This window comes from Astyanax mexicanus, chromosome 14 (assembly GCF_023375975.1).
Source record: "Astyanax mexicanus isolate ESR-SI-001 chromosome 14, AstMex3_surface, whole genome shotgun sequence".
NCBI lineage: Eukaryota > Metazoa > Chordata > Actinopteri > Characiformes > Acestrorhamphidae > Astyanax > Astyanax mexicanus.
In genome coordinates, this window is record NC_064421.1 from 38,324,619 (window position 1) to 38,341,000 (window position 16,382).

Genomic DNA, 16,382 nt, shown 5'->3' on the forward strand with positions numbered 1-16,382 from the left:
GTGCTCACAGCTCACAGCTCACTAATCTCCAGCGTTCACTTTCAGAGGCCGAAAAAACACCTGTGTAGCATTCTAACGAAGGCCTTGAGTTTTCTGAGTAAATTTAAGGTAGAAATCTGCACTGATAACTAGTTATGCAGTTTACCTAATCATGCTGGAACAGTGGCAACAGCCCTTTTTAACCTAATGAGAAACTGTGGGGCTGTCACGTCCTTGCCCTGTTTTGTCTGTTCTCGTGCCTGTGTTTCCACTTCTAGTGTGTTTCATGTTACTATAAATAGTCTTCCTCTGTCACTTGTCCTTCGTCGGTCTTTGCACCTTCCTCTGTTGTTTTGTCGCTTACTCTTGTTTATTCTCCTCGTTCCCTAGTTCCTTGCTCTGTGTTTTTCTCTGTTTTTGTTTTTTGTTTTGTTTTGTTTATATATTTAGTTAATTTCCTTGTATATTTCTTAGTTTATTTATTTTAGTTGACTTTTACATTTAAAATGAAATGCTACCATCTAGGCCTAATGGTTTCTGAGAACAAAAAATGTTTTCAACTGTTTTTGGATTGTTAGGGCCCTATGATTTTTGTAATGTGATGAAAAAAAAAGAATTGGGTCAGATTGAATAAAATACTTTTTTTCAAGATTTTATTCTTGCAGCACCTGGGATTGGTAATGTTCACATCACAGTGTATAGTGTGGGATTATACAACAGTTAGTTCCGACCTCACAATCTGATTGGTTAAGAAGTGTTCTAGCCGTGATGATATTTGTGATAACATCACGGCCTTCTCACACTAAACCTGTATCACTCTGCCGATGCGTTGCCTAGTAACAGCGTATAAACACAGTACAGCTTAGAATCATCAACAGCATCAGCGGTGGCATTAGCTTAGCACAGGCTAGCGCTCAACCACAGCACGCTCGCCCGCAGCGCTGACTGTCTTTTGTGGAAAAAAGGGAAAGAATATCGCTCGGTTAATGCCGTCTGACAGCGAGAACGATAACCAGCCAGGCTAGGCTAAGCTAAGTTAATGCTGAGCTAAAGCAAGCTACGCTAACCTAACCACAGTCCAGCCGGCTAGCTAAAACCAACACCACCCAGGAAAACAGGCAGAAATGCTCAAAAATGTGCAGCGTTCACCTAAAGACGACTCCACGGAGCAGGAGAGGAGAGTATAGCGTTATTTCACGGTCCTACCATTACCATCTTTGCTTATTCCCATCTTAAAGCATATTCATGCTTAATTTCTTAAAGTTCTTTGATTTATTTTCTTTATTAATTTAGTAAAAAAAGAAACTGTTGTATAAAAGCAATAGAACACTTGAGGTCGTGTGTTATCACGAATAACATCACGTGATGTTATTCGTGATAACACACTCCCTCTTGTGTTCTATTGCTTAAATAACAGTTTAGAGACTTGGTTTGCATATACCAATAGCATTGGATACATTTAGAGCAACAACATTTTCCCAACATATAAAACAGAGTTGGAAATACACAGGGCATATTTAGATAACAGTCTGGCATGGCAACAATATACGCACTAACTTGCACTAAATTGAGAAGATTATTTACTTGCAACTAATAGCTAAAAATCAGACATAAAATGTGAAAATCGGGCTGCATAAATGTTTTCATTGTCTTTTTGCGTTCTTTTAGGCTTTGTGTGCTTTATTTAATGAGTAAAGCATTCATTGCATGTTAGATCTAGAAGGATTCATTATTACAGAAGTTCGATTACTTTTTTAAGCCTGCTCTGTGGATATTTACACTTTGTGTTTCACAGAAAACAGGGACAGTATTGTAATCTGTTTTTGTTGTATTGGCTTTGCTTAGCAAAAAATGCAAAAATCCTAATTGTCTCTAATTCTAAATGTCTTTCTGCAAGCATCTGTAAGTCTAAAAGCCCAGCATTTTACAATATATACCAAATAAATATTGAATTTAAATTGAATGGCACTCTAAATACTGCAAAAAATTAGGTTATGACAATGTTTTAGCTTTCGTGTGACACAAAATAATGTAACAGAAAATAATTTGTGGGCAGAGCATGGATAGGTCAGTCGTGATATATTTACGCAACACAAGCGGCAGCATCCAGCGGCAGGCCTAAAACATCAAAGCACCACGGCGCTGCGCGGAACCTCGCCACAGTAACCAGACAAGGATGTACGGCTGCTCGCTCCCCGCCCACACCACCTGATGAAATAGTGTGGGGTGTACCCGGCTCTCCGCTGAGCCTCGCGGTCCAGGCCGGCACATAAAGCATGTGCACGGAGAGTGGTGCTGGCAGGAGAAAATTGAAAGCGCAGGGAGAGAGAGGGAGATCCATCTGGGAAGGCTGATGACTGTTTCGGCGGGGGCCCTCCCCCTCCCCGGCCCCGCATCGCATGACCCCCTTCGGTCGTATTTCACCCAGGGAGGGGGTGCGGAAGCAGGCCGTGATTGAAACATCTCAAACTCTGTGCGCCCCTCCCAGTCTGACTGATGTCCTTGAGATTCCTCTCTTTCCTGTTCCTTATGGAAGGGGAAGGGGAGGAGCATGCGCTTATTAAAGCCTCAGTGCTAATGTAGCCAACCGGAGAATGTTTTAGATTTGTCAGACAGTAGGGGGCGCTCCCAAGCGAGACCAACATGATTGGCTTTCTGTGAAGCATTTGAGCAAAGTCTAATTTTGGAAAAGTTTGATAATTGTATATTGAAAAAATACACATTTTTAAAACATGGAATTGTATCCTTTCACAATATTTAGTTTTGCAATATTTTATTGATTTTCAAACACAACAGTCTCAACACTTAGCTATCAGAATCAAAATTGATTCAGTGTTGTGTGTAAAATCTACCCACTAGATAGCAGAGGTATAATCTGATAATGTGTTCTGGGTTTTTCAAATACTTGAGGCACTCCTGAAAAAGTTAAGTTTGATCGTTTTATATAGAAAAATATATATTTTTTGGAACATTTGTGGTGTAACAAAATCAATAAAAAAAACAGTATTATATTTAATTATTCATTCAGATGTAAATAATGGTGGCGTGGTAGAGATGTGTTTAAACCACGCCAACAAGATAGCAGTGTTATAGTTCTATAGTGTGCTTTTTTTCATTACAAAAGTAGACTTAAATAATGTATGGAGAGGAGAAGGTTCACTGTGTTCTGGGCTCCTGAGCAAGTAAATTTATTTTTTTATCATTTTTACAGAAAAATACAACTTTCCTTAACATGTAAGAAAATATCAATATAGTATTGTATTGTGATATTCTGTTTTAACAATTATACAGTATTAACAATTAATTATTAGTTTAGATGTAAATATTGGTGTTAGAAGTGCTTGTGGTAGTGTTGCGTTTAAACCCTGCTCGCAAGATAGCACTGTTGTCCTCATGACAAACACAGTGATATTTGAGAAGTGAAATGAAGTCTACAGGATTTACCGAAAGTCTGCAATAATTATTTAAACAAACTTAGCTGGTGCATGAATTTGGGTGCCCTTGTCATTTTATTGATTTGGATACGTTTATCACTAATTATTGGAACACAAAATTAGTTTGGTAAGCTCACTGACCCTTGACCTACATACACAGGTGAATCTATTAAAGGGTTAAGGAATCAGTGGCAAGTTTTTCTCCTCTTTGTATCTTCTCTGAAGAGTGGCAACATGGGAGCCTCAAAACACAACTCTCAAATGACCTGAAAACAAAGATTGTTCAACATCATGGTTTGGAGGAAGGATATAAAGAGCTATCTCAGAGATTTCAGCTGTCAGTTTCCACTGTGAGGAACATAGTGAGGAAATGGAAGAACCACAGACACAGATCTAGTTAAGACCCAAAGTGGCAGAACAAGAAAAATCTCAGATAAGCAGAGGAGAAGGATGGTAAGAACCGTTATAGTCAACCACAGAGCAGCTCCAAACACCTAAAACATCATCTTGCTGCAGATGGAGTCACTGTGCATCGTTCAACTATTCATCACACTTTATAAAGGAGAGGCTGTATGGTGTTGTGTACTGTTGAAGCTAAAATTGAGTTATCTGGAGGGCGGTTGTTTATGCATGGAGAAAAAAGAACACAGCATTCCAAGACAAACACTTTACTGCTCCCCACAGTAAAATGTGGTGGTGGTTCATCATGCTGTGGGTCTGTGTGATCAGTGCAGGTACTGGGAATCTTATTAAAGTTGAGGGTCTCATAGAGTCTAGTCAATATCAGCAGATTCTTGAGAACAATGTTGAAGAATCAGTGAGAAAATTGAAGTTGCATTGAGTCTGGATACTTTAACAAGACAACGACCCTAAAATTCTGCTCAAAATCCTAAAATACTAAAGCATTCATGCAGAGGAACAAGTACAGCGTTTTGGAATGATCATCTCAGTCCTCAGACCTGAATATTATTGAAAATCTGTGGTGTGATTCAAAGTGGGCTGAACTGGAGATGTTTTATAAAGAAGAATGATCCAAAATATCTTCAACCAGAAGCCAGACTCTCATTGGAAGCTATAGGAAGAGTTTAGAGGCTGTTATTTCTGCAAAAGAAGGATCTACTAAATATTGATGTAATTTTTCTGTTGGGTGCCCAAATATTTGCACCTGCCTAATTTTTGTTTAAATAATTATTGCACACTTTCTGTAAATCCTATAAACTTCATTATACTTCTCAAATATCACTGTGTTCCTCTGCTATGTGATATATTTAACTGAAATTGCTGATCCAAATAACCAATTATTTATAAAGGAAAATCATGACAATTATCAGAGTTGACTTTTACATACCACTGTATGGCCTTGCTTACAGTACTGTTACAATAAAATTTAAAATGTTGAATGCGATAAAAAAAATCCTGAAAAAATATTATTACTAATAACTGTGATATTTTTGTGCCTTGGTTCTCAGGTTATTTCCATTCGGAGGAAGGCCGCAGTGAATGCGAGGCCTGTGACTGTCACCCTGTGGGAGCGGTGGGGCAAGTGTGTGCCACGGCCACAGGGCAGTGTGTGTGCTCCCACTCGTCATTGGCTGGCCGCAGGTGTGATCGATGCCAGGACCTCTACTACGGTTTCAACCCTGATACTGGCAGGTTAGCACCACACTCCAGAAAATACACCCAGAAATACACTCACTTTTGCTGCAGTCATGATGTTGTTCAGGGCCCAACCTGTTTTTAATAGTTAATAGTTTAAAGATTTTATGGAGCTAAAACTGTGACATCGATATAATAAACATCATTATGGCTCCCCATAGAGTTGTGAGGTGTAATTCAGATTTACACCAACAGCACAAATAAAAGCATGTGCATTTGTTGAGAAGTAGAATAATAATGATAAAAAAAAAAATCTAACAAAAAAAGTGTACCGATGTGATAGACTAATATTACACAAATATTGGGTTATTCAGTGCTATTTTTCAAAAATTCACCAAAGATACATAAAACATTAAGGTCAACAGCAATGTTCCAGACCTAGAGTAGCAATGATAGACAAAAAAAAACATTCTTCCTACTAAGTCAGTGTGCCATCAAAGTGATTTAGCATTTTATTATATAAATATAAAACAAAAATGTTCAAATCTTAGCTTCTAGCTGCCCTATGTATGTTTTGTGAAATATGTCTTGTTTGTGAACATGCTCATTATTTTACTGTGTCTCTCAGCTTGTCCAGAAATTCACGTGTAAAGCATGTTCTTTACTGGTAACTCGCATTACACTTTCTGACTGTAGAGGGAGCTCAGGCGCAAGAAATACAGATTATAACTTATACTTGTGCTGCTTTAATGCTAAAGGTCTGATGATTTTAATTTCTGGGTTTTAGCACTATTATAAACCTATTTTGCCTTTTTTAAAGTTAGCAGTTGCTATAAACATTGATAGATTAGAGAAACAAACCAAATATTAATGCTTTTTTAGCAGTATATATATATTTTTTTTACTGATGCCCATGAATAGCCATAAATCCACAAGGTCACCATCAGTATTGGCTGCTATTATGGACAAACTGATGTATTGTCTTGTTCGAGTGTTATTCTTCCCTTGAAGACAGGATTCATGGATACTGAGCAGTGGTGAATGAGGCTTATGTGGAAGACCATGCCTATCCACTTATAGTTTTATGGTGATTTGAGCCAGTTAGCAGCTCGATGGCCTGCAGGTCCAGAGCAGCATTCACGAAAGGTCAGATTAGCCATTAAAGTAACCTGCCTCTAAACGAGCACGCGTTTTAATGCTCTCGGCGCACTTGATTTGTCGGATACATCAGTTAGGCGGTAAATACATCATGCATTAGCTGTCCTTAACGATATACACCCCAGCAACTTGCCGAGCCGAGCATATGGCCTACAATAAAGACGCGAGCCTCGGCTTTCTCTGGAGCTGCTGGATTACAAAAAAAAATCATTTTTCAAGGTTTTTTTACAAGTTTTTTTTGATTATTTTCTTCTTATTTAGCAGCTTTACTTGGATTTTTTTAAAGTCTTCAGCGCTCATGAACGTGTTTGGACAGGACTCTCTGTTTGGAGTCTCTTTCAATGACCTTCCAGAAAGCTCCAAGGAGATATTTAACTGCTAGCCATGCTGAGCAAAGCAGAGAAAACAGTGGGAGCCGACATAAGCGGGTCTCGCATTAACCATCATTTACCTTTTTAAACGCTTTCCAAAATGAAGAAGAAGAAACGCGGGGTGTTTGGGGGCGCGGCAGGTAGGCGCAGTATTAATTGACGGCGAGCGGCGAGAGCGTGTGTTTTTCCAGTACATCAGCGAAAGGGCCTGCCGGACATCACAGATTGTTAATCCATACGTGTCGTGACGGATCGCCGTGCAGACACTCCGTCCGGCCTCCGCTCGTCTGCCCGGTAAGGATGAAAAATGAACTATTTAAAGCGATTACAGGGGAAGCTTGAACAGCATCAGGAGATTCCACACAATAAAGATTTCTTTATATAAATATTACAAACTCATTTACCCCAACTCCCCCGAAATCAATAAGGCGATGCATCTTATTTTGGTGATATTATATTGCTCTGTCCCATGCAGTCCATCTAATGGGGGGTAGTTAAAAGGCCACAATACGGTTATGGAATATTTCCCATCACAGCAGATGACATGAGCCGGGCAACACAGAATGCACCTTGTGGTTAATCGTTTAACCTTGGAGGGAGGAATCACGGTTTTATTTTTCAGAGGAGAGGGCAATATCCATTTCTGCTCCCGAACTGCAGAATGTAATTTACCTGTTTATTCTAGTCGCCGGTAAACTCGTTCAATCATGTTTAGGCTTCTTCACTGGTGGAACTTTTTGCAGGCCAAATCCATTTTCAACAGCTGCTCCAGGCCTCGCTGATACGCTTAGGGTCGTCTAATTTGGACCTGCTGGATATATAAGGAAGTGCCCAGTGATTTACTCAGCATCAGCCTAATAGTCAGACTAAAAAATGCACTTATTGCATATTTTTTAAGTTATTCTTTGCAGCCAGAGACATTACACTGACATTTAGGCATCCAGCAGCAACAACACAATACAATAAGAAACATATTCAAACATAAATTAAAACACAGAAGAATAGAAAATATATAAGGGTACAAAAACGTTCTATACAAGGTAAAGAACTATCTGTAAACAGAGCAGTGCAGTAGATGTTACTAACGGCCCCGGCCCTCCTGACCAGCTTGTCCAGCCATGATGCATCTCTTGCCAAAAGTCATAGGACAGAAGTATGTAAAATGACCATGACCGGTTAGTTCTAGCCGTTCTTAGCTTTCCTGGGAGATGGCAAAAGTCATAGGACATGGTACTAGTCCTCTGGCATGTCTAAAGTGTGTTTAAATAGTTAGCCTTTGACCTTTGGCTTTAGTTAAACAGATTTTTGGAAATAAAATGATAAGCTCTTCTTTTATTGGCTTGCATACAGCACTGCAACAGCTAGCAATAGCCGCATATTTAGCATGGTTCTAGCCACAGTACCATTAACACTTTAATTATTCCAGAGTGTCAGTTGACAGGTTTTCTGTCCTCATGATATGTCAGTTTATGGTTGCCTGCTGTTAGCAAGCCAAAGATGTGTCTTTTTAGGTCTTACTGGAAAATATAAGCCAGTGTTTTTTGTGTTATGTTATGTTCAGTTTATTAGCTTTTTGCCTAGCTCTTTCCCTGGCTTTCGGCTCATAGTTTGCCAAGTATGAGCAGGATAAGATACATTTATGAAGGTTGCTTCATGTAGCAATATTCCCATAACTATCAGAGCCTGAAGTGATGTGCTGCTCTCCAGCATCAGCACCACTGTTTTCCTGAAGTTGATGTTTTTTTTTTTTTTTCATCATTTCACCAGCCTTTCCAGCATTGTTCAGAGCTGTTTTTGCTCAAGCAGACCTGATTTAGCTTGTTAATTGCCAGATTTAGCAAGTTTAGCAAGCACAGGGAAACAACTAGGGCCTTTAGTAGTGAGTTAGGTTTATGTAACTTTGGAGGATATTTAGAATAATAATGTTAATATTTTAAGTTATAGTTTTACGATTTTGGAATTAGCTTGTTTTCCAGCTCAGTTTTGGTAGTGTTGCATTTTAGTTTTGTCAAACATTTAAAAGTCTTTGAGAGTGACTGTTTTCCTGTCTATTTACCAACCAGACAAAGTTCTCCCGTGAGCTCCATATGGGCATGGGTTGGTATGTGCGTGCTGGCATTGAGACCCAGTTGGGTTTCTCACCTGGGCCCCATGTGCAGTGTACTACCTTAACCCTCCTGTTATGTTTCAATATTATGTAAAACTATTGTGTTTTATATGTTGGTTTTATGAAAAACCAACATTGTTTTTCTTTATGAAAAACAAGTAAATTATCCTAATTGAATCATTACCTGTTAGAGACACTAAATTGTAATTGAATAATTAGTAATGGAGTTAGTAATTAAATATTCACACTTCTTGTTAGGATTTTTTTTTTGTTTGTTTTAAACATCTTTTGGATAATTAAACATGCACCAGGTCAATATAACCAGGGAACACCATTACTGTGTCTGACAAGTTAACATAACAGGAGGGTTAATGGACACCATGTTTAACCCCTCCTGCTACTATCACTGACCCTAATGGGGCCTATCACTGGCGTCTACATGTAGGCCCAACATGCAACCAATGGACAAATCTTATGTAGGCCTAGGTTGTTCAACGTGTTGGTAAATATGGATGTAGAGTCTGTTCTAGGGCCCAGATTTCTTCAGTTTCTGCACACTAGCCAGTTTTTAACAAATCGTGGAGAAGTTGCGTGTCTCCTTGTGAAAGAGTCAAGGTCGAACCGCATCGGGACACGCTCGCTTGGCCCGCGGAACGCCACCCCCAGATGACAGGACAAATTTGCGGCTCATTAAGAGTCTCGGGCTTTTCTCAGCTGTGTGTGAGGGTGTCAGGCGCATGGCCCCAACGTCACCCGCCGCCGGCCCCGCCGGGGTCACACCCCGTCCACACCCCTCCTCCTAACTGTCTGTGGGCATCTGTGAATGGCTCCATTTAATGGCAGTGCGTCTCCCATCACACACGCGCACACACACACACACACACACACACATCCAGCCTGTCAGTCTATGTGTGATCCTTCTCATCCAGGCCACTGCCGGTGCCTCCTTGTGAATTCTCAGCTTCTCCAGTGTGTAAATAAATCTGGACTTGTTACTTTTGGTTAATTACCCGATTTCATGTCCTCCACAGACGCTGACAATGTCAAACTGAGTGATGCAGGGTGTGTAGGCGAGGCGATCGTATGTGTGTGTGTTTGTATGAGTTGTGTATGAGCTCTTCTTCACTCCTGGGTTCTGTCTGTTTAGGTGTGAGCAGTGCGGCTGTGATCCGGTGGGCGGGTTCAATGGCTCCTGCTTGGCAGAGACGGGACAGTGCTTGTGTAAGCTGTTCGTGACGGGCGACAAGTGCGACTCCTGTGTGGAAGGATCCAGCCACATGGACCCCACCAACCACCTGGGCTGCAGCAAAGGTCAGAACACAGAACAGGAATACACTTTCATACACTGGAGTGGTTAATATGAATAACTACTATAATTACTGTGTGCAGCTTTAGTCTCTGCAAGACAATTTAACCATTTCCTCAACCTGAATTGTCTCTATAAACTCGATTTTTTATAAAATTCTGCAACTTTTGTATGTATTTTAAAGTCAGGAAATCAGAAATGAATTTTCGTAAAAAAGTGCACATTATATAATAAAATTCAGGTCACAACATATCAATGGAATACTCAGATTTAAATCTCGAATCACAATTAATTATTTGTTGGAGGAAATCAAGAATGTATGTCATAAAAAAGCATTCTTGCTAAAGTCAATTTATTTGGGTGTTATTTTAATTATAAATGTTTCAGATATTATATTATGAAAAAAGAATTGCAGACCACACTGCAGACTCTAACTAAACTATGATTTACCTTACGAGAACTCTCCTCTGTGCAGCTGGTTGAACAATAGTGTGTGTTAATGGTGGCTTGGCACCAGATAGGTGTGAAAAAGATATTTTTTTTCCTTTTTTCCGTTTTTTTTTTTTGGCTGACTAAACTTAAAATTTGCTTAGATTTTTATTTTAAGCAAAAAAAAATAATCAACTTGTGTCACTTTCTCACCCTGTTTCTTGTCTTTTCTGACCTTTCTTCTCAATGCCTGTGTTCATTCCCCACGTTCCCCTGCATGTGGCCCTATGTGTTCCTCTGCGTCTCTGCCCTTGTGTTTAGTGCTCGCTAGTAGAGGTGTGCCAAAAAATCGATTCACATAAGAATCTTGATTCTCATTTACTACGATTCAGAATCGATTTAAAATGTCCCAAAATCGATTCTGAGGGGCGGGTTTTAGACTGATTTTGGGCTGGGTATTTTTGTTGGACCTGGCAACCCTGGGGATAGCGCTTGTCCTTTCAAACGGAGATCTTCCAGACACACACAGAGCGTAGGTGTTTGAGAATCACCGGTAAGATGGCAGAACAAGCACTATATTACATTAGATTAACGTGTAGTTTCAATGTTTTATGGCAGAATGCTTCATAACAAGCATAAAAAAGATCGCTAGTAGTTAGTTTCAGTAACTGTTAGCTAGCTAACTAGCTAACTTTCCAGTTCCACCTTAAATAACGCTACAGGTGGCAGCGGGCTGCAGCATTTAAGGCGGAACGGAAAAATACAATAAGCTAATCAGAGCTAATTTCAGCTCCTCATCACAGAGGAATTAAGGAATGGACCATATGAATTAATTTCTCCACCTCCTGCCCCCTTTCTGAAGAAATACAACGACCTTAAATTAACTAGTTAATCAGCAGCTGCTCCTGAACTTTAGCGCTCCACTGCTATCATCACATCAGCCCAGCAGCGTCACCTACACACCACCGCTAGTAGCCTGGTAATAAAGCAGTGTTATTTATTATTTATTTATTGTTCATTAACGTCATTGTGATATCCCAGTGATTCCTCTGTCACTGAGGACCCACATTCCTGCACATTTTATTGTTTTTGTAACACATTACCTGCTCCAGGACCAGTGTATATTATGGAGGGTTTTTTTTCAATAAGATTCATAAGCCAGAAGCAGAAATTTTTATAATTCAAATCGTTTTGAATCAAAAATCGATTTTGAATCGAATCGTGGCCCCCAAAATCGGAATCGAATCGAATCGTGAGATAGTAAACGATTCCCACCCCTACTCGCTAGTGTCATTTTTAGCTCCGTCCCCTCGTTACCTGTTCCCAGGTGTTTCCTGTTTCCTGTCTTCTTCCATATATAGCCCCTTTGTTTCTGTGTGCCCTGGTCAGTTCTTTTACTTGTTTAATGTCTGTTAGGTTGCTTTATTTATTTGTTTTCTGTCTAAAGCTTATTCTGTGTTTATTCTAGTAATTTTGTCTGTTTGTGTATCTTGTTCTGAGTTTAGTTTTGGTATTGTTTGTTTTCTTTGTAAATAAAACTCTCCTTCCTCCCGCCTTCCTGCTGTGATCCAGAGCCCAGACAGCAGCCTCCTCCAGTGGGCACTGTGCTCAGCGCCAGTGCCATCGAGCTGAGCTGGAACGCCCCCGACTCGCCCAACAGCAACGCCCTCACCTACACCCTGCTCCGCAATTCACAGATCATCCACAGCAGCTTCAGCTTGCATCCTTTCGGTAAACTACACTCCTACACACTCACACATTTCTGTTCATGTATCATTTTCTTTAACTGTTTTATTAGCAATAATTAATGTGATAGATCAGAGGTGTTGCAGCCAAAATAACTTTTAAACATTATTGTTTTTGCATCATTTGTAGTGCTCTAAAATTAACTTAAAACATCTCTGAGTCTGAGGATATTTAAGCTGTGTGTGTATAACATTACGCAAATGAAAGTATCTCAGATGTCTTAGGACTTACAAAAGTATGGACAAAGTGAACCACTAAATACATTTTAATTTACTGCAGTTCAGAAATGTCAAGTAATGAAGTACAAATAGTTAATTACCTTACCTAAGTAGAAATTTGTAGTAATTATTTTTCATCTGACTTTTACCCTCTACTACTTACATTTTAACACAATAATCTGAACTTTCTATTCCTTACATTTTAGACATAGCCTTGCTACTCCTATTTTATTTCAGCTTGTTTTCTTTCCAGCTTCTAGTCATTCAAAAATCCAGATACATCTCTCCATCCAGATAGAGTGAATCTGATTGTGGTTGGATGAGAAGTAAAAACATATATAATTCCAATACCCTATTGGTTTATACTGTGATCCATCACACCAGGCTGGTAGGCTAATATAAAGATGATCCGTGCAGAGACTTAAAAGCTCAAGCAGCAAAATGTCCAACTAAGCTTCTTTAATATGTTTACATTCTATTTAAATACTATAATAATAAATATTTAGTGGTCATATATGCAGCTAAGACAGGGAGCCTAGTGCATCCCAAATCTATCAACATTAACATTTTAACATAACATTACAGTCATTAGAGTCACTATAGGCACGACCTAAGCTTTGGCTTTGGCATTTTTCCCCCCCTTAAATTACTTTTACTTTGATATTTTAAGTGAAACCAGTACTTTTAGACTTTTATCAGTTTATTGAAAATGTCAATATAGAAAATGCAAAACATTATGAACCCAAAATATATGTTTTATTTATGTTTTAATATGCACAAAAGCATGGCTTTGGAAGGTGTGTTTACAGAAAGAAATGGAACAAAATAACACCTGAAACACTCAATCACTTGCTGTCTGTAATGTCAAAATGTATTTTAAACATTATAAGAAGGAATTGCAACATTACAAGTTGGTGAATGCTGTTCTAACTTTTCTGAGAAAATGTAGCATCTAACTTGCAGGAATGGGTGTATATTAATAAATCAAATTATCTATTAGTATTTAAGACCAATCTTTACCAATGTTGCATCACATGTTCTTCAGTGTGTTAATGTATTATAAGGCATGTAGCAAAATCATGGCAGTAGAGAAATGACTTATTGTGCAGCTCTAGTCCATTGTATATGTAGCACACACTGTGCTATAGCCGAATATACAATCTACTTTTAATTTTTTCTTTGTGTTCCCTCTGTTGCATACAGAACCTGTGCTGTTCACAGACTCAGGTCTTTCTCCATACACCCTCTACACGTACCAGCTCCTCACCAGCAATGTCCACGGCAACACCAGCAGCTCCAGCATCAGCCTGCGGACCCTGGCCTCCATCCCCGAACCCAACGAGCTCCAGCTCAGCCTGGTTGGTCGTGCCGGACCCACCAGCGCTTCCTTCAACTGGAGCGAGCCGCTGAACACCTCCGGGCCGGTGGAGCTGTATACCCTGAGCTCTGTGGAAGAGCAGAGTGGAGAGGAGCTCCTTCACTACCAGGGTATGCTTACAGAGGTCACAGTGGATGGGCTACAACCCTTCACCCGCTACGTCTTCAGCCTGCAGGCCTGCACCAACGGCGGCTGTGCTCGCAGCGATAACCTCACCCTGCTCACGGCGCAGATCTCGCCCCAGCGGCAGCCGCCTCCACGCGTGGCCATGCTCAGCTCCACCGAGCTGCAGGTGGACTGGGACCCACCAGACCTTCCGAATGGTAGGAAAAAGTGGGACATGCTACCTGATATGGTACAGGGGCATGCAAAGGTTTAGGCATCACTGTCAAAATCTATTATGTTTCATGTAATAGTTCATGTTACTCTACCTAGGACTGAAGCCTTGCTCTCAGAGGCTTAACATGTAGATAATACACTGATCAAGCAGAACATTATTATCATTATGTCTTTGGTTCCAAACCCATTTCATCCATTTTTTAGCTTCAATGATCATATACATCACTGGCTTTATGGTTTCAGACTGTACCATATTTTTTGTACTATAAGGCGCACTTAAATGCTTTAAATTTCTCAAAAATAGTCAGTGCGCCTTTTAATCTGGTGCACCTTATGTATGAATTTTACCAGTCAGGTTGTAAGCAGCAGTAAAACCACTCTACTGAAGTACAGCTTTTACAGGAGATTCAGTTTAATTTCTTAAGCAGTATTAGCATTAGCTGCTAACCGTGCTAAATGCTAGCTCTTTGGTCGTACAGAGGTGAGGATAAGTCTGCTAGAGTCTGTTACCTGTTGCTAACCCCGCTCTTTTGCTGTTCAGAAGTGAGTATGTCAGACGGTAGTCTGCGTGTTTACCTTTTTAAAAATACTTTGTGGGGCAAACCGCTAGTTAATTTTGCCCTGGCTTACCAGAACACTCAGGGTTCCCCAGTAGAGCTCTTTCAGGTGGCATTAGCTGCTAAACGCTAGCGGTTAGCTGCTAATGCTAAAGCTAAAGCTCCAGCTTTAGTGAAAATCTGTAAGTCTAAGCTTACTGTAAATAAACAGAAGCACTTTATTCACCCAATTAAACAGTTTTCAGGAGAGAAATCTGTTAATTTACATCCAGCGCTGTTTTTTTTTTTATTATTAAAGTTTTGTTTACTTAACTTAACTTAGCTTGACAGGTCTCACAACCCAGTGGCAATACTGCTGAATTTAGAAAGAGAACATGGTGACACCCCTGTTCCTCCTATTAGTTACTAGATACTAGTGTCTTATAAAATGTGCCTTATAGTGCGAAAAATACAGTAATCCCTTATCTGTTTCTGTATGTACTTTATTATTATCATCCTCATTTCACTCCACAGACCACCTATTATTATTGGGAGATGGTGGGCCATTATTCTCAGTACTACAGTGACACTAATTAGCATGGTGGTGGTGTATGAGGTGTTAGTGTGTGTTGAGCTGGTATAGTGAGTAAATCAGATACAGCAGTGCTGCTGGAGTTCTTAAACACTGTGTTTAATCACTCACTGTCCTTCACTCTATTACACACTACTACCTACAGCTGATCCACCTTGTGTATAAAGCAAAGTCAGAGACAGAAGCTCTGAATCTGTTGCTGCACAGTTTACAGTGTTGATCATACTGTAGTTCTTCATCAGTCGTTACAGGGCACTGCCCACAGGACGCTGCTTACAGGACACTGCTTACAGGACACTGTTGGTAGACTATTACAGGAAAGTCCAGCAGTGACACTGAGATGTTTAAAAACTCCAGCAGCACTACTGTATCTGATTCACTCACTGTACCAACACAACACACAATAACACCTCATACACCACCAAGATGCTAATCAGTGCTAATCTCTGCAGTGCTTAGAAAAATAATGACCCTCCACCCAAATAATAATAGCTGCTCTGTGGTGGTATCTCCTCTGGGGTCCTGATCATTAAAGAACGGGGTGAAATTAGTATAAAAAATAAAGTATGCAGAGAAACAGATACAGAACTACAGTCTGTAATAATATAGAACTACAAAGTGTACATATGATCAGTGGGGCTGATAAGATTTACATTAAGTGTAGGAACAAGAAGGTGGTCATAATATTCTGATAATTCTCGTAATGGTCAGAAAATAATGTTGAAGAATATCTAACTTGACTGAACTGCAGAAAAGAGGAAGAGCACACTGTGTAAAGACTTCTTCTTTTAAAGAGCAGTGAATTAATGCAGCACTGTTTCAGAGTGTGATATGGCAATAATACTTACAAATTATTCGGTGTATATCACAAAGTGCGTTATACAGTAGAGCTGAAAAAAAGAAATTCTACTGTTTCTTCCTCATGCTCTTCAGCAGTCTTCAGCCTCATCATTACAATAATGAGAAATACCATTACAGAAATGCTATTTGATCTCTGCCCGGCTGAAAATTAATTCCTGGCGAACTTTAATCTACAACCAAGAGGCTTGATTAAGGCTGAGGCCGTTCTCCATTCGGCGGTATAAACCGGTGGGCCCGCGCATCAGAGAGAGGCATTTATGTTTTAAAGCAGCTGATTGCCGCATACAATTATGCATTGTGCCTTGCGCCATTGAAAGTGCGGCAAAATAGCC

At 39.9% G+C, this 16,382-nt stretch overlaps 1 protein-coding gene across 2 annotated transcripts in view; it reads left to right on the forward strand.

Moving 5' to 3' along the window:
- Nucleotides 1–16,382, forward strand: part of ush2a (Usher syndrome 2A (autosomal recessive, mild)) — a 440,168-nt gene that overhangs the window by 89,192 nt on the left and 334,594 nt on the right. For both annotated transcript variants that reach the window (XM_049464244.1, XM_022672674.2), the window contains exons 14-17: nucleotides 4,883–5,066; nucleotides 9,793–9,956; nucleotides 11,953–12,111; nucleotides 13,548–14,045. In XM_049464244.1, coding sequence (XP_049320201.1) covers nucleotides 4,883–5,066; nucleotides 9,793–9,956; nucleotides 11,953–12,111; nucleotides 13,548–14,045 — 1,005 coding nt within the window. The remainder of the gene's footprint in view (nucleotides 1–4,882; nucleotides 5,067–9,792; nucleotides 9,957–11,952; nucleotides 12,112–13,547; nucleotides 14,046–16,382) is intronic.